The sequence below is a fragment of the Lissotriton vulgaris genome, chromosome 12, assembly GCF_964263255.1.
Source record: "Lissotriton vulgaris chromosome 12, aLisVul1.2, whole genome shotgun sequence".
NCBI lineage: Eukaryota > Metazoa > Chordata > Amphibia > Caudata > Salamandridae > Lissotriton > Lissotriton vulgaris.
The window spans coordinates 762,350,627-762,369,185 of record NC_141700.1 but is presented as its reverse complement, the minus strand read 5'-3'; the positions used below and the strand labels follow the sequence as shown (position 1 = coordinate 762,369,185).

The 18,559-nt window shown below is 45.7% G+C and overlaps 1 protein-coding gene across 3 annotated transcripts in view; it reads right to left on the bottom strand.

Moving 5' to 3' along the window:
- The window catches only part of CHD3 (chromodomain helicase DNA binding protein 3), an 813,321-nt gene that overhangs the window by 338,626 nt on the left and 456,136 nt on the right, over positions 1–18,559 (bottom strand). For all 3 annotated transcript variants that reach the window (XM_086946072.1, XM_086946074.1, XM_086946073.1), the window contains exon 22: positions 5,156–5,280. In XM_086946072.1, the coding sequence (XP_086802198.1) occupies positions 5,156–5,280 (125 nt within the window). The remainder of the gene's footprint in view (positions 1–5,155; positions 5,281–18,559) is intronic.

Below are 18,559 nucleotides of genomic sequence, written 5' to 3'. Positions count from 1 at the left end.
AGGGTGCGTATTGGCCCCATTACTCTTTAACCTGTTCTTAGCAGATTTGACAGATGCCCTGAATGATATAAACGCTCATCCACCTAAACTTGCTGACAAACATATATCAAATGTACTATATGATACTTAGTGAAGTAGTGTGGCTCACTGGTTAGAGGCGGCAGACCCGAGAGCAGAGGACGGCCCGGGACCAGGGTTCGATTCCCGGCGCGGCAGGTTTCTGGACCAGGGTCAGCGGACTCGATAATTCTCTCGCCTCGGTGCCCACTCTGATCAGCGATCACACTCGGCAACTCTGGGCATTAGCTTGCCTCATCTTCACTAACGGCCCCACCAGACTGCCGGGGATGCTTGGTCTCACCCTGGAGATACCCACTAAGGGACCATCTCTCAGGGAAGCCAGGAAGGGTTTCGCTGCGGTCGAAGCGCCTTGGGACCCTACGGGTAAGTAGTGCGCTATATAAATGCCTATACATACATACATACATATATGCGGATGATGTTGTACTTTTAAGTAATACAAAAGTGGGCTAACAACGGTTAATAGCATGAATATTTGAGTATTCAAAAGAAAATAGGATGGTAATAAATGAAACAAAATCTAAAGTTATGGTGATTACAAAAAACTCAAGGCTGAAACACAAATCCAAATGATTTCTGGGAAAGCTGCAATTAGAACAAGTAGAAACTTATAGATATTTGGGTGTCTTATTTAACGATAATGGAAATGTTTTCCCTCAAAAACTTGATATTTATAGGAAAGCAAATGCTTTGACAGCTGCATTTAGGACTATCCAAAAATCAATTAGCGACCTAACTTATAGCTCCTTCCTAAAGGTGATATCAGCTAAATTGCTACCTTCTCTAACATATGCAGTGAGGATTTCAATGGACGCAGTTATCATCAATAATGCTGTCTCAAAAACCTTCAAAACCTTTTTTCACCTACCTAATAATGCATCACAAGCACAATTTAGGCTGGAATTTGGGCTAAATAATCAGCTGTATGCAAGAAAAGGACAAGCAATTAAAGTATGGAACAGAATAAAAAACGACCAAGACAACCTAATGTTCCAGTTACTATGGGAAGAAATGAGTGAAAATAGGAAATCATCGGCCTGGAAATATCTAGACGCGGCACTAGAAGAATTTGAGGTTAGGTTGATTTGGGATACTACCATAACTCAGGAATCATTTAAAAAAAACTATTAATAAAATAACAGATCACTTATCGTTTATAATAGACAAAGACATATTTGTAAATAAAAAAGGTACTGCAATACTTGGATATGCCATGGTCGCTGAAAAATAAACAATTTTTTATTAAAGCACAATTTGGTGTATTATCGGGATTATGTCATTTACCGCCTTGGAAAAAACTAGAAAAGGACACATTATGTAGGCTGTGTAAATCTGGGGAGGAAAATATCCATCTATTGTGTCTCTGTCCTGAATTGAAAAACGAAAGAGTGAATATACTAAAGAGACTATTTAACGACCGAGGAGTAAGAACGTGTAGGCAGGCATTGATACTAGGTTTTTCCTTAGACAATATACTCATGAATTCTGCTTTGGTAAAATTTTTAATGAAAGTATGGAAAAAAATAGATGAGCAGAAAACAGAAAACTAATAACTATCATATTTTGTAAATCCTTCATGTAATGAATTTTATCGTATGTATTTCAGTCAAAAGATGTACAGAATTTTAAAGATTTGTTGTTTTATAATTGTATACAATGGATTATTATATGAATTTGTATTATTGTAAGATTTTAATTAATCAAACAATAAAGGATACTTACATTCACCCCAGTTGCAAGGAAGACTGGCCAAGCCTCTCAAAAACTAACAAACCACCACCTGTGTTGCAGAGCTGGGTGATGCTCATGGGACATCAGGATTAGCAAACTGGTTGTCATTGTAGAGGAGCCTGTGGATGCAGGGAAGTGACTCCTTCACTTCAAGGGAGATTCCTTCTGGCTTGTATGCAGTCTGAGTCCTTGCTGACTTTGCGGATGCACAGTCACAGAGTTGCAGTACTTGAAGAAGCACAGGGGCAAACATGCAGCAGGAATCTTCCCACCAAAGCAGTCTTTTCCTTGGTCCTGGCTCGTAGAATAGCAGAGTTCCAGTGTCCACCAGCAGACAGTCTTCAGACGACAGCCAGTCGGATATTAAAGTTACTCTTGGGCTGAATCTAAGGACCTTCCCTCAGGGGAGCCCTTAGTAACCCTAAAAAGGGGAAGGACCTCCTCTGAGGTGACCTGCCTATAAGAGGCAGTCAGGGTCGCTACTCAGCTGGCTTAATCAGTCAGATCAGATGCTCCCAAGGGCCAAGGTTCAACATGGCAGAATCAAGTGGCCACCTGGAGGAGCTCTGGGCACCTCCCTAGGGAAGAGCTGGACAGGGGGTGGACAGTCTCCTGACCTTTGTGTAGTTTCACTCCAGATCAGGAGTCAAGGGCTCCTGAACTGGACAAAACTGGTTTATGCAAGTAGGGCCTCAAATGTGCCCTTCAATGCAATCTGGTGGTGCTCTGAAGCACCCCCACCCTACCAAATTCTAAAGGAGGGGTGGTCACACATGTCCTTCGCAGGAAATCCTTTGTTCAGCTTTCCCTGCCGGAGTTAAGCTCACGAGTAGTCGGGCAGAACACTGTCTAGGGGCGGCAAAAGCGTGGGTTGGCAGGCAGAACCTGTAAGGCTACACAGATAGGTATTGGGGGGCCTCTAAGGAGCCCCCCAGTACATGGTATATTGCAACTAACATTGGAATCGGTGAAGTATGAATGATTCCAACATGTTTGATACCAAACATGACCAGGATCAGGGTAGCCTTTATGTAGTTGGATATCTTGTCTTGCCAGTGTCCACTACAAACCTTATAATGGCTGTTGCACACTTACAAAGCCCAGACAATGGATTCCGGGGTCTGTAGGAGTATCCCTGCTCATTTAAGGGTGCCCACACACTTAGAACCATGCACCCTGCCCTTGGGCCGAAGGGCCTACCTTAGGAGTGACTTATAGGTTAAAAGTGCAATGACCGGGATATATGGGAAACATTATATCCAAAGTGAAAGGTGCAAGCACCGTTCCACGCAGACTGCAGAGGCAGCTCTGCAGACGCAGTCTGCATGAGATCCCATGTGTGGCATAATACATGCTGTGGCCCATGGGAGACCCCTGGTGTACCGATGACCTTGGTACCTTAGCACCTTATAGTAGGGACTCAAACTGGTACCCTAGTATGCCAATTGATGGGTGAACAAAGTACTTACCATAGAATTTAGAGGAGAGAGCCTTGGCACTGTCCTGGTTAGCAGGATCAGAGTGAACTATAGTCAAAACACACTGACACCAGGCATAAAGTGGGGGTATCCTAGCCAGAAAGTTCCACCTTCATACACAAGTCATGCAGTCTGCAATGGCATAGAGCAGGGCGTGGAGAGGGGTCTCTGGGGTAGCACAGTTTCTGCTGCTACTCTTAGGGTCCCTCTTCAGTGCCAATGCCCTAGATAACAGGTGTTCCATTTACTAGGGACTTACAAGGGGTACTGAATTGGTGTAAATTGGGAAACAAAAGGTAAAGTTTAGGGAAGGCGGTCTGGCACAGCGTACCTGGTTGGCAGGGACCCTGTGCACTTACAGTCGAAATTACAAAATTTTCCAGGCAAGAAGTGGGGGCTAACCATGTCCAAAAGAGGTACTTTCCTACACACCACCACCGGATGGAGACGCCATTCGTGATCAGCAATGCACCTGCGGCTGAGTTGTTCCCCCCTGGTGTTCAGAGATCCCGCCAGGTGTTGAATCATCAGGGAAATGCCCTAAAATTTCAGCCATGTCTAGTGATGCAGGGTCTCTTGACAAAGGGTCCGCCACCCCATCTCGTCCTATTTGTTGCAGTACCACATGGCAGTGGTGCTGTCCACGACACTTGAACTAACCTTCCCTGGATGGTGGGTGTAGGAAAGCAGGATCTGCTTTCATGGTTACCCCCACTTTTTGCTTTGTGTCAGTCTGTTTTTGACCGAGTCTGCTGGGGTCCGGCTAATCAGGACCCCAGCAACTGAACTTTCTCCCCTAAATTGACATGGTAAGTACTTTGAAACCTCCACAATTGGCTACTGGTTTACCCTCGTATGTCCCTAGTGTATGGTACTAAGGTATAAACCTGCCTGTATCATATTCATAAAGTGTGGAATCTGTGGGAAATTGCATTAATCGGAAAAGATGATCCCATGTTCATGTTCATCTTGCCTTGTATGCTAACAATGTTCAATGTTTTCAGGATTCAACCATACTATGGAAAGTGGACACCGATCTCAGTAGTTTTATGAGAGCTGAATGCAAAAGACCTATCAATCATACAGAAAACGAGGGGTGAACAATCGGACGAAACATATAAGGCAGAGATTAAGCAAATCCACTCCTTGTTCTAAAGTGAAGATGACCAAATGAGGTGCAAGGCCTCTAAAGTAAGATTGTTTCTGTGGAAAACAGTTGTGCTGAAGTTGTAGCAATGATTCATACTCTGCCAAAGAGACATCTTCAAGGCTTAGTAATCTGTGAGAGATTCAAGGTTAGGGAATAACCTAAATATGGTACTTGATGGCAATCTTAGCCTATAATCTTAGGGGATGACTTTTCAGAGTTCAAGAAGTAAATCAAATCACAATAACCCTTCCCAAGCTGTTGAAAATCTCCTGTGGATAAGAAACTGCAATGTACTCTATTCATGTACACTGTCATTTTGAACTGTTTCACGTTGGAAGTTATCTGGCTGCAGAATTTAAGATCTCTCCCTATGCCCTGTCTTCTGTGGGAAATCAATCATTCTCAGTCACAGAAGCTATACCACACCTATGCTCTAAAACATTATGCTATTTATAGGAAAATAAATGTTCCCAATGCAACATTCTCAACATTGCTTCCCCTGTTCAGTTCATAGCACACGCAACCCATATCATGGTCCACAGAAAATACATGTGTAATATTTATTCCTCTAAAACTTCCCTCCCATACTAAATAAATACCTAACTTCTTATTAATATGGCTAAAAGGCAAACTTTATCACTTATGCTCCATAAAGCCTTCTCATCTATTACAAGTAAAATACTCTGGAGTATTCTTACATTCAGTGGTTACGCACCTGAATGTCATTGTGAGGATTCCAGTCTGAATCAAAGATGATAACAGTGTCGGCCGTTGCTAGATTTATCCCCAAGCCTCCAGCACGGGTGGAAAGCAGGAAGCAGAACTGCTGGGCCCCAGGAGCTGGCATGAAAAAGGAGGAAATTATTTTGATAGATTCAGGTAAAATGTGTATTGTAACAGGGGAATCTTCCCCTGGATTGGATTTGCCAAAAACACTTTCATATCAGAGCTCACATAGAAAACAGTGCCACTGAAGATAGACAATATAGAGATGAAAAACTGAACCTCACAAAACATATTCACCTGTAAATAAGGTTCTTAGCTTTACTGGTGTTCATAGTTTAAATGCATCAAAAATAGTCTGTTCTCTCAGATTGGAAATTGGGAGTCTCTCATGATAGCAATACATGCAGAATTTGCTTTTGAAGCCCGTTCACCACCCCTGGGCCATTCAGCCGTCAGCCAATAAGTGAGTGGGACATAAACGTGTCCAAGGAGCCAGTCAGATTCATATAGCAAAGAGAAAGTATATTACAACTCTTATAAAAGCCTCACAGGGAAGGAACATTGTTTGCTTGTAAATCTATAGAACATACCAACCCTATAGAACTTGGGACATGGCGTGATGTAGAGCAGGGTGAAAGTATCCTAAAGGAGCTCCCCAAAGACCATGCAGAATTGAGGTTTATTTCAAATTCTCCCCACAAATGCATGCGATTTTGATCAGAGAAGAGTTTCCACCATGAAATACTGAATATTCTGTATCTGAATCCATGAATGGAAATCCATTTCTATAAAAGTGACACCAGAGCTCAGTTTGTGGCTTGCTGTGCCACCGTTGGACACAGCCTTATTTTATTAGGTATATGTGGGAGTGGACCAGCCATCCCCTGGAAGGATCCATTAACAGAGCTCACTGCCTAAGGGACATGGACTTCTGTATGGTTAACAAATCTGCGAAGTAGCAGGATGAGAGCCAGAGCCATGGGAAGATGCAGCACTACACCTAACAAGCATTTGCAATGCAATAGGTCTCGCATTGATTAAGTTTGAGCTATTGGCATTGCTAAATATTGCAACACCAATTGCAACAAAAGTCTATAAATTGTAGGCCAAAAAAATGTGTATTTATTTTTGTAGCAATGGTGGCATGCTGCGCTTTAGATGAATGTGTTTAAAAGTAAAGTGCACCATACTGCGATTGCTACAATAGTTAATTGTGGATCCGTTCACAATTGATGTGTGCACTGATGGCTGGTGGTGTGTGTGCCTGTAGAAATTGTGCACTGATGGACGGTGGTGTGTGTGCCTGGAGAAAGCGTGTACTGATGGCTGGTGGTGTGTGCCTGGTGAAAGCGTGCACCGACGGCTGGTGGTGTGTGTGTGTGTGCCTGGTGAAAGCGTGGACTGACGGCTGGTGGTTTGTGTGTGTGCCTGGTGAAAGTGTGCACTGACGTCTGGTGGTGTGTGTGCCTGGTGAAAGCGTGCACTGATGGCTGGTGGTGTGTGCCTGGTGAAAGCGTGCACTGACGGCTCGTGGTGTGTGTGTGTGCCTGGTGAAAGTGTGCACTGACGGCTGGTGGTTTGTGTGTGTGCCTGGTGAAAGTGTGCACTGACGTCTGGTGGTCTGTGCCTGGAGGAAGCGTGCACTGAAGGCTGGTGGTGTTTGTGCCCGGTTTAAAGCGTGCACTGACAGCTGGTGGTGTTTGTGCCAGGTGAAAGCGTGCACTGACGACTGATGGTGTCTGTGCCTGGGGAAAGTGTGCACTGATGGTGTGGTTGTGTGTGTGTGTGGTTGTGGGTGTGTGGTTGTGTGTGTGGTTGTGTGGCTCACTGGTTAGAGGCGGCAGACCCGAGAGCAGAGGGCGGCCCGGGACCAGGGTTCGATTCCCGGCGCGGCAGGTTTCTGGACCAGGGTCAGCGGACTCGATAATTCTCTCGCCTCGGTGCCCACTCTGATCAGCGATCACACTCGGCAACTCAGGGCATTAGCTTGCCTCATCTTCACTAACGGCCCCACCAGACCGCCGGGGATGCCTGGTCTCACCCTGGAGATACCCATTAAGGGACCATCTCTCAGGGAAGCCAGGAAGGGTTTCGCAGCGGTCGAAGCGCCTTGGGACCCGCGTAAGTAGTGCGCTATATAAATGCCTATACATACATACATACATACATACATAGTTGTGTGTGTAGTTGTGTGTGTGGGTGTGTGTAGTTGTGTGGGTGGTTGTGTGTGGGTGGTTGTGTGTGGTTGTATGTGTGGTTATGTGTGTGGTTGTGGTTGTGTGTGGTTGTGTGTGGGTTTGTGTGGTTGTGTGTGTGTGGTTGTGTGTGTGTGTGTGTGGTTGTGTGTGTGTGGTTGTGTGTGTTGTGTTTGCGGTTGTGTGTGTGGAGTAGCAGAAAAAACATGCTAGTGAGCCACGACAAAAACATGGATGGGCATAGTTATAGGTAATGACCTTCAGTTTGTAGTGTACCCTTTTTTGTGCATTTGCCATCTGGCATGATATTTGTATTAGTTGTCAGTATGGGGAAGCTACAGAGGCTTTGCATAGCAAAGTTAATTATTTTGTTTAGGCAAGTGAATCCATATAGGCTGAATATAAGAGTTTAAAATGAACTAAAAAATGTAAATGTTTATTGTAAAATTAATTAAAAATATACAATACATAAAGCATTAAAATTAACAATTAGTACAGAATCCAAACAGTCTTATTTTGATTGATGTAACTCATTTGCTTTATTAAAAATGTAATCTCCAAAATTCTTCATTGTGGCCTAAAAGAACAAAAATATAAGAGACATACCGGCAAGCCTTAATTTGTCCTAGATATAAAAGTATGATAATAAAAGTTTAGAATTTAACTTAAAATCAGACCAGTGGTCATTTTGTTGGTATGGGCCAGGCTCTTTAGCCTTTAGGCGTGGCCACGGCAGCGTCTATGAATTTAACAAGGCGTCTGGTTATTTTGAGATTCTCTCTGCTCATTACATATTATAGGGTATCTTTAACAGAGCAACACCCTTTTTAAATGAAAAGAGGCCTTTGCCATCTACAGCGTCTAGGTAAGTAAGCCGGGCAAGTGCAAACAGTGTATATCAGTGATTCAGTTTTGTAATTGCACAAACGTCAGCGTTTTGAGTAGTCCTTGTATGTTGACCACTGTTGCTTGAACTCCATTAGAGGAATCCATAACAAGACCGGAGTACAGTCCGCCAGCAAACAGTTGAACACAATAGTCTGCCATTACATAACCCACACCAAACACGTGTATGGGCCTCACCATTTTTCTGAATTTTACCTTAGAGTCAGACTTAACATCTAGCCTCTCTCAGCAGACGGGCCCAAAGTGAAAGCGACGGTGATATTAAATAAATGAAGGCGCTTTGTCATGCAGTGTTGGGAGGCGGGAGGATCTGAAAGCACCAGCAATGTAAATAAAGGCACTTCACCATGCTGAGGTGGGAGGGGTATTCTAAGTTAACAAGTAAACTATTATTGTAATAAAGGGATGATAGCGCATTTGATCTAAGTTTGTGCCTTGGTGGCACATAATTGGCAATAGAGAAACACAGCGGAAAAGCAAGACTTGTAGTTAACAGCAACAATACAGCCTTGTTAGCGTATATATGGTATTTTTATAAACCTGTGAAGTAGTTACCTTGGGCTCCAAGAAGACGGACGCCAAGTTACACTGCTACTTTGAAGTTATTGGTTTCTCCTATGGCGCTAAAGCACACAATGTGAAGAAGACCTGTGAAGTACTTGGGTGCAGCTTTAACACCAAGCCAAGCAGCAAGGGTGCAATGATGTGATTGTATTGTAAAAGAAAAGCACCGAATGAAAATGAGTCCTGTGAATTTGATGGCTGTGGCTACAAGAAAATGGACGTTAGGACAGACACTAACGTAGTTTAAAAAAAACAAAAAGCTATTGTGTGCGGAGGAATCACATGATATCTATAAGCGAAAACCGTTTTACATTTATAAACATTATGCGCTTAGCAGCAAAAGACTATATAACACCAAAAAATTGTAATTGGACCACTAATATTACAGGCAAAAACATTTGAGACATTAGCAATATGACGTGTTTGGCTAACAAATAGCACAGTATTAGTAAATGTAATATTTAACTAAACGGAAAACGGCGGTGGAGCTGTAGCTGAAACCGAAACATTGCCTTGAATGAAATGGGAGAGTAAAGCAAGCTTCTGTGTAAGTCTGCTGGCTAGGTCCATAAGTATAAAAATAATATCAGCAAACACACAGCACCAATGTAAATGACGGGGGAGCTGTAGTGAAATAAAAACATTGCCTCAAACGAAATGCTGCATATGTGCCGCTGGCTATGGAAGCCCAGAGGTTACTGCTGGCGCCTCTTTTTTTATTGAAGCTCCTTAACGTTTACTGAACATGGCACAGAGAAGGCTTAAGAAAATAGTGAGATACAGAGGGAGATATAAGATATATAATTAGAATAAGCGTGTGTGACAAAGAGAAAGAGACAAAAAAAGAAGGAGAGAAAGCATGAAAGAGCGAGGTTAATGGGTTGACGCATGCATGGATGAGTGGGTAGATAGATGGGTGGGTGGGTTACTGGCTAGCTGACTAATGGGATGGAATGGTTCGGTAAGTGGATGGGTAGTAGAATGAGGAGATAAAAACCGAGGCAAAGGGGGGAGGAGCCAAGATGGCGACCGGAGCGGACCTGTAGGCTCCCGGCTCCGCCAGTCCGTTTTTGCCGTGCACACATCCTGATCATAATCCTAACACACTCGACGGCAGAGTGTGTGCGAGACGGCGCTGATCACGACGGTGCTCTCCCGGACCCTGGACCTGCCCGGCAGCCGGAGTAATCTGCCTCCTGGCTCCCGACCCTGGACCCCGCTTCAGTGAGCTCCTCTTTCCGTGCCTCCTGACCCTGATGCCGGCCGGAGTGCTCCGCCGGCGCAGACTGTAGTGTGACCGGCCGGCCCTGCGAGGCGCCGCTCGAGCGGAGTCACCTGGGATGGTGCGACGCGGGCGGAGAGAGGACAGTGTTTACGGAGCCGCGGACCTCCATTATAGCGGAGCCTTTGTTTGAGGCGCCTGGTACGAGGAAGAGACGGACATTTTGAATCTCACTTCGTTTGTGGACCCCGTGCCTCGCTACCCGGGACTGCCAAATGGAGTGTAACTGACCCGCATTGTTTTGGGGCACGGAGCGTCCTACTCAGTCAGTGGTAAAGAGGGGGTGCGCTGGCGCTATCCTGAAACCGGTGCCCGTCGTGGACCCTGGTCGAGATGGCTCGGTGCGCCGCCATGTCTTGTGGGGACCTGAGCCCTTCCACGCCAGAGACCAGTGCCGCCCTGGCTATAGGAGAACCCGAGATTTTGGAGATCCCCCGGGGACACAAGACCCGAGGACTACAGCCTGTGATTTCTCTCGGCGCCGTCCTGTCAGCCCTGCGTGACCTCCGCTCGGAAGTGCGACACTGCTACCGAGAACTGGGCGACAAGCTGGACCGCATGACATCTGCGTCGGGCTGGGGCACTGATGCCTCGGAATTGCACAGCAGCCGCCTGCCATTGCCTACAACGAGTGGGGCGCCGATGATCTCTCCTGTATGCTGCACGTCTGAGCTCCCTGACTATCTCGCAGATGCCCAGGATTACCGGCCTGATGACTCCCCTCGGAACACTTTGTTTCCCCTCCAGGAGAAGTGTGCAACATTGTGGCCAGACTCTCTACTGTGGATACCTCGAGACCTGTTTGCAGCGTCTTGGCTGCCTTTTCTTCCTGCGCTGCGCCTCTTGCCTATCCTGATTAAAACATCGTGTACTCCTGGTGTGCTTATGGAACGTTCTGCTGCACTCAACGGACTTCCTGCTGTCTTATCATGGCCATTTTGTGCCCCTGCTTTGTTGTCCTCTGTCCTCTCGCCATTTTGCTCCTTTGTTCTGTGGTGGGCGGGCCTCTCTTGGGCAACGCGACTGTGTGACTATCCGCGTTCAGGTCAGGGCTAGGCTGCTTTTTCTGATGTTGGCTGCTGGGCTGGTGGGCCGGGGTTTGGGACTGTATCTTGTGTCCAGTTTACGTGTCCGCTGTTGATTAATGCTTCGCTCCTACGATGCTTTACTGCTTGCCGTTTATCCTGTCTTTGTGGGGGCGGATGTCTTACAACTGGCGGGGACCGGGTTGCCTGGAATTGAATCTCCTCCCTTCCTCCCTTCTTGCCTTTGAGAGTTGAAGATTAGGGTGTCCTTCTCTCCCTCTCTATATCGCATGGTACGTTTTGTCTCCTTTTTTCTTTTCCTCTCTTCCTTTCTCTTTCTTCCTTTCTTCTCGCTATATTTCGGGTTTATTGGGCGACAGACACACTGCTGGGGGGGGGGCAGGCCGTAGCCTCCGCATGCGTGTAGGGTGGGGGGTTAGTAGTTAGAACTTAGTCATTATTTCTATGGTGCCTTCTTTTATTCCTATTTTTTGGTTTTACTTTCGGTCTGGGTCCATGTCTAGTTTCACTAGGGGTTAGGGGGCGGCAGGGTTCGGGCGGCGCACGAGAGGGGTCTTCTATCTGACTCTGAGGATGGTTGCCTTACTGCCCGGGGGGAACTCACTGGTTGGCGGTCATATCCTGCACGTATGTTTGAAACTATGGTTTTGCTCCTCCCGCATGGATCCTTCTTTCTTTCTTTTCAAAAGACGTGGTGCAGTACGACTTGTTACAATGCTTGCTTAAAAAAACCTTTTAAAATTAACCTTCATTGATTCTGAGACATGGTGCTATGATGAATACAGTGTAATTGAATGCTCGCCTAAAAGTGAGTAATGCTATGTCGCCGTAACGCTGCATTGGTGCCTGACTGTGTTCGTGGCCGGCCGATAGGTTGTAGGCCCGTATTTGTTCTGCTTTGAAGCACAATAAAGGTTTTCAAAAATTTAAAAAAAAAAAAAAAAAACGAGGCAAAGAAAGAGGAAGAGTATGAGGATGGTTTTAACATTTGTGCCATAACAACTTTTCGTTTGTAATCCGGCCCTTAACCTGGCTCACCAAATAATTTGTAGGCAAATTTGCGCTGAGAACATATTGATGACAAAACTGTTATAGGGAGCGCAGTTAGATGTCCATATAGCTAGTTACAATACATGCTTATTAACTGTTTGGCGTGTTTGCTGAGCGCACGAACTGCTGAAGGCTGTTTTGTTTGCTTACACTAACAGCACATTGAGTACAACACTGTAAAAGGAACTCAGTTAAATGTCCATATAGTTTGCTACAATATAGGATTACTAACTCTTTTTTTTTTTGCTGAGCGCACCAAGTGATGCAGAGTGTGTAGGTGTTATAAGCAAGCACCAATGTAAAGGGCAGGGGAGCTGGAAACCGAAGCAATGCATCGAACGAAATGGCAAAGTAAAGCAAGCTTCTGTGTAAGTCTGGTGGCTGGGTCCATAAGTATATAAATAATAGCGGCAAACACACAGCAGTCTTTAAGAACTTAATTGCTATATAGTATGAATAAGGCAGTGGTATAATGGAGGTGTGGGAGGGTTGTAGCTAAAATGAAAATAAAAACTTAGCTTCAGAAGCAACGCTAATGTGTTGATGCAGAGGCATGGATCACTAAGAATGCGGTCTGAGAAATGCCGTTGCGAAAACGAAATGTAAAACACGCCAAAAGCAAAGCAGCTGCTACAGCGAAAGAGCTGTAGCTAAAACCAAAATATAGCCTCGAAAAAATCACCTTCTGTGGAAAGCAAAGCTGTAGCTGCAGTCTTTCGCAAAATTAAGCCACCATTAACAAGCAAGCAGCAAGCATTAACGTAAAGGGCAGGAGTGATCGTACAACGGTGGTGAGGGGAGGGCTGTAGCTAAAATGTAAATAAAAACATCACCGTAGAAGCAATGCCAAGTGGTTGATGCCGAGGCATGGAGCACTAATAATGCGGCATGACAAATGCTGGGGAAGCTGTAGCGAAAACGAAAAAAACAAGCAATGTCCTGAGCAAATGGTGGGGGCCTGAAGCAGTGGAGTGGGAGAGGTGAGGGGGGAGTCACGGGGAGATTAAGGGACAGAAGGCAAGTGGCCGTGAAGTGCAGGCGGGGGGGTGGGGGGGGGCGGGGAGCAGAGCCTTCCAAGAGCCAGAGTCACAGCCTGCGGCCGTGAATAAGTGAAGTGAATAATTAGGGGAGGAGAACTGGCAGGCTGATAGGCAAAAGGCTCAGGCAAGCTCGTGCACGAGGCGTGCACTTCCCAAAATTCGCTGGAGAGCCCTTGGCCTTAAGTAGTGGTTTAGCTGCATTAGGGCTCTTTTTCCTATTCCTGCGGAATAGGAAAGGGGCGAGCCCTAATGACCCTCAAAAAGCAATCTCAGCAGGCACTATAGGTGAACAAAGGGGTAGGCTGAGGCTTTTGGAAATCATAAAGGGGAGACATCTTAGAGCTCAGTGGTATAGCTGGCCAAGTGGCTCTGCCTCGTAAAATCTTCAGTATCAAAGTGCCTCCCAATATTCCTGGACCTGTCTGTCGCTCAGCATTTGACATGGTCAGACACAACAATCTATTATAATTTTTAATAAAACTGAAAGAGGATCCCTAGCCACATCGAGACTGGAACTCCAGTAGTTGTTAACTCATTCGCAAAGGGGAAGGGGTTTCCCCAAGAGACCCATACCCCTTTGTGAATGTTTGTATAAATGTTTTTAAGAGCAGGCAGTGGTCCACCGCACCACTGCCTACTCCTAAAAATGAAAAGAAAACTTTTCATTTTTCTTTTTTAAATGCAACCTTTTTTCCTTTAAGGAAGATGGGCTACATTATTAAAAAAGGAATTGCTTTATTTGAAAGCAGTCACAGACATAGTGGTCCTGCTGACCCCAGCAGGCCACCATCCCTGTGATTTTAGTGATTCCCAATGGGTCGCAAATTGCAACCTACCTCATTAATATTCATGATGTAGGTTGATTTGCGACCCACTAGGAATCGCTAACTGAAACTCAGAGTTTTATACATTAGGAATAGCGATTGCCTAAGTGCAATTCACAGTGAAACGCAATTAGGCACTATTCCCAATATTGATACATCTGGCCCATGATGTGCAATTATAGCTCATATATCAAGTAGTAGAGCATTCAAAATCACCATTGGCTCACCTCATTGAAACAGATGCCTTAGTACTGCCTGTCCGACTGCCTCATTACAGCGGTATTTAACTCCAAACAATAAGTTCTGAGTGAAAGTGTGGATGCTGTTCACGTTGAAGCACAGCAGTTCCTCTCCAACGGAACGCCTGTGAACAAGGCGGTTGATGTGGAGACTGTTCGTGTAGAGAGGGCCTTCATCTTGGAAGAGAGTGGTTTGCCCACTTTGGAGTGGCAAAATTAAATAGTTGCTGAGATCCATTGTGCAAAGGTTGCTTTAGTAACAGGAATGGCCTCTTGAGCTTGACCACAAGCAACAAAGAGTTGCTGCATTGTACGCAACTATTTGGTACGATGCAAGTAGTACTTAAGATATGTTTTTATGTCCCGTGTGTCTAGAGACTGCTTTGGTGGGGTAGTCGGATAGGGAACAACTGTTTGTAAAATGACTAGTTCATTAATGTGAAACTGTGAAGGCACTTTAGGAATACATTTTGGGTTAGTCCATAGAATAACAGTGTCATGCGTGCACAGCAGAAAAGGCTCTTGGATTATGAACGTCTGAATCTTACTGACCATTCTTGCAGATTTTTGCACAAGAAGAGTAGCCGCCCTCCAGGTAAGGAATTTGAGGTGTGACATATGAATCGGTTCAAACGGTGGTTCGATGAGTTGAGACAGAACAATGTTAAGAAGTCACTCCGTTGGAGGAGATTGCACCGGAGGGAAAACTCTGAAGAGTAGGTTAATCAACTGTTTAATTATACTGGTGGAGCACAGCAAAGGAGTTTGAGAGGAACGCCTATATTTGGATAATGGGGCAAAATGTACCTCAAGAGATGCATGCACTAGACCTGAATGAGCCAGAGTGGGAAGATAAGATAATATTCGCTCAGTTGGTGCGTCCAGTAGGTGTAAACTGTTTTGTTGACACCATAAGCAGAATCTTTTCCACTTCAGTTTGTAGGATCTATTGGTTGATTCTACCATTGCTAGAATATCCCTGAATTCCTGGGGAAAGTTTACATTCTGGAATTCATGAGCGATGCATTTAACTGGAGAGAGGGTGGATCCGGGTGCAGGACCGGGCCCTGCTACATTGCCAATAATGTTCGCTTGATGAAGAGATGAACCAGCTTGGTCTCTGAAAGCAGTGGAGCTCAGTGAACCAGTACTGGCCACCAGGGAGCGATGTGGATCAAGCGGCACCTCTCCATCTTAATTTTGCTGAGAACCCTGGGATCATAGGGATGGGGGAAAGTGTATGCATATATCCAGGGTCATCTTATAAAAAGAAAAGGCATTCCCCCATGAACCTGGGAGTGGGTGCAGATTGACGTAAAAGTGGCATTTGCTGTTTTTGCTTGTGGTGAAGATGTCTAGTTTTGTTTGCCCCAAAGGTGACAATTTTTGCCCAACTCGTTCTGGTACAATTTATATTTGTGGCAACTTTCTAGGGATCTGCTGAGCATGTCCACTAGGGTATTGCTTGTTCCTGCAACATGCCCTGCCTCGAGGGTGATATTGTGAACTGTTAGCCAGTGCCACGGGTCCTGAGATTCTTGGAAGAAAGCCAGCGACCTTGTTCCTCCTTGAGTGTGTAGATAGTGCCTGCTGGTAGTGTTGTCTGTTTGTACCAGCAATGATGATTTCTATATGCAAGGTAAGAAAGCTTGGAGTCTAAGGAAAATGGACCTGAGCTCTAGGTGGTTTATATGCATGGACTTTTGGAAGACAGACCATTTGCCTGGATTTGGAGATCCTGTAGATGTCTGCCCCAACTTTCTAGGAAGGAATCCATTGTTATGATGAAGTCTGGTAATAATGGCAGAAATGTGAGGCCCTTGTTATTGTCATACGTGTGGAATGTGATGGAGAAATCCTTCTCGACGTCGAACTCCTCAACGTCGTCGATTTAGGTCTCAATGTTGAGCGCCATCTTTTGGACTACAAGGGAGACAACCTCAACGTCAATTCTGGTCTCGACGTTGTATTCCCTCTCGACGTCGTCGATGATCTTGGCCTTAATGTCAAGTGTCTTAATGACTGTGACTGAGGGATCTGCTTCGATGTTTAATCTTTTCTCGACGATGATCTATGCCTCGACGTTGACCACCGCCTGGATGACGGCAACAGAGTGCTGTGTCTCGACGTCGAACGCCGTACCGACGGCGATGAGAGAGAGCAGTGTCTCGACGTTGGGCGATCCCGCACTAACGGAGAGCGACTCCTCAACGCAGACCGTCACCCGGCAGAGGGGTCGTCGCTGATGACGTAACTTTATGTCTGGAAGTCTTTCATGACAACTGATATCCTCTTGACGGCGAGCCCGCCGCCAATGGGATTGTCGTTGACGTTATCTTCTTTGATGGAGGCATTCTCGACACAGAGCCCGACGCTGATGAAGAGCAGACCAGAATCTTGCTTCTGTTAGATGATCTGGGGCTCTTCTTCTTCTTCTGTCCCACAGGAGACCTGCCTCTAGCGGTAGAAGCTTTACCTTTTTCAGAATGGCCATAAAGGCGAATCCTTTCTCTGTCCTTGAGAGTCCTTCTTGATAAAGACTGGTAGTGTTGGCAAGTCTCAGGAACATGAGAGTCTGGAAGGCAAAGAATACAGACAGAGTGGGAGTCTGTTTTGGCCTTCGTTTTGCCACAGGAAGGACAAGGATCAAAAAGGGAAGGCATTTTTGAGAGACAAAAAAAGCCAAACTTCTGGAAAAAGGTAAAGGAATACTCCAACAGGTGTAAAATTTCGAAGTAAAAAGGTTTTAAGTTGAAAAATAATATAATTTCTGACAGAAAAGTCAAAAATCTGTGAAGCTGGTTGACCAGGGTCCTGACTGAAGGAGCCATAAAGAACAACTGACCTAACTGTCACCCCTAAGGCATGATGGGGTCATAGCTGCCTTAAAGGCACAGTACCAGTTTTTATTTTTTCACTTTATTGACTTTCAGCTTTCTATGCTAATGAAGTTACAATGCAGCCTATGGGCTAACAATGCCTGCTTCTTTTCTCTTTGCAGAGATATGTTTTCTGCTGTTCAGTAAAAGCAGTTCAAGTGTCCTTTGGTGTGCCTGCTTTATTTAGATATATGCAAAGAAAATGTTTACAGCATTGCTTAGCCTGTTATGTTTGGAAGGCTGCATTGGTTGATAAAAAAAAAAATATACATACACAACCATAACCACCTCCTCCGAAGAAGAAAGTGAACGGGCCACAGCAGGGGAGTAAGTGGAAGCACCTTTATTCAGTGGCACAAGCTAAGATGATTCTGCAACACCCGCGTTTGGCGAATGCATTTCGGCGTTTATCCAGCCTTCCTCAGCGCCAGGGATGTGTATGAATCAGTTAGCGGGCGTGTATCAAAGATAAAGTATCTTGCCCCCTCCTGATTTGTGGTGCGCTGTTCCGCCCCCAAAGGTAAGTACCAATCGCGTGCATCTCTTGCAGATCGCTTCATGTACTGTGCCTACAAGTCCCAGCATGCAATGTTATTCTTCTTGTCTGCAGATGCTGCAAGGGGCGAATTGGCTCCATGTTGGTGAGAACCCCAAAGTCCTGATGCCCCTTCAATGCGGTGCCTCCTCCAGTCCCCAACCGCTTCAACCCCCATGTTCCAGGTATCCTTTAGGCGGGGGTAAGGCGGTCAATCCGCCTCGCCCAATGTGAAGTCAATGACCCCAGCACCGCCCCATCTCTTCCCGGGCTTGGAGGTGGGCTCTAGCAATTCCTGTAACCCGGATCCCAAACGAAAGTCCACCAAAGCGGAGACCAGTGAAACCAGAGCCTCTTGAAGAAACGGGGGCCTTTTAAGCGCGACACTGGATCTCGCGCTACAAATGCAACCAAAACTTCCTCCTCCGAAGATGAAAGTGAAGAGGCCACAGCAGGGGAGTAAGTGAAAGCACCTTTATTCAGTGGCACAAGCTAAGATGATTCTACAACACCCGCATTTGGCGAATGCATTTCGGCGTTTATCCAGCCTTCCTCAGCACCAGGGGTGTGGATGAATCAGGTAGCGGGTGTGTATCAAAGATAAAGTATCTTGCCCCCTCCTGATTTGTGGTGCGCTTCTCCGCCCCCAAAGGTAAGTACCAATCGCGAGCATCTCTTGCAGATCGGTTCATGTACTGCGCCTACAAGTCCCAGCATGCAATGTTATTGTTCTTGTCTGGCAGATCCTGCGAGGGGCGGATTGGCTCCATGTTGGTGAGAACCCCAAAGTCCTGATGCCCCTTGAATGCGGTGCCTCCTCCAGTCCCCAACTG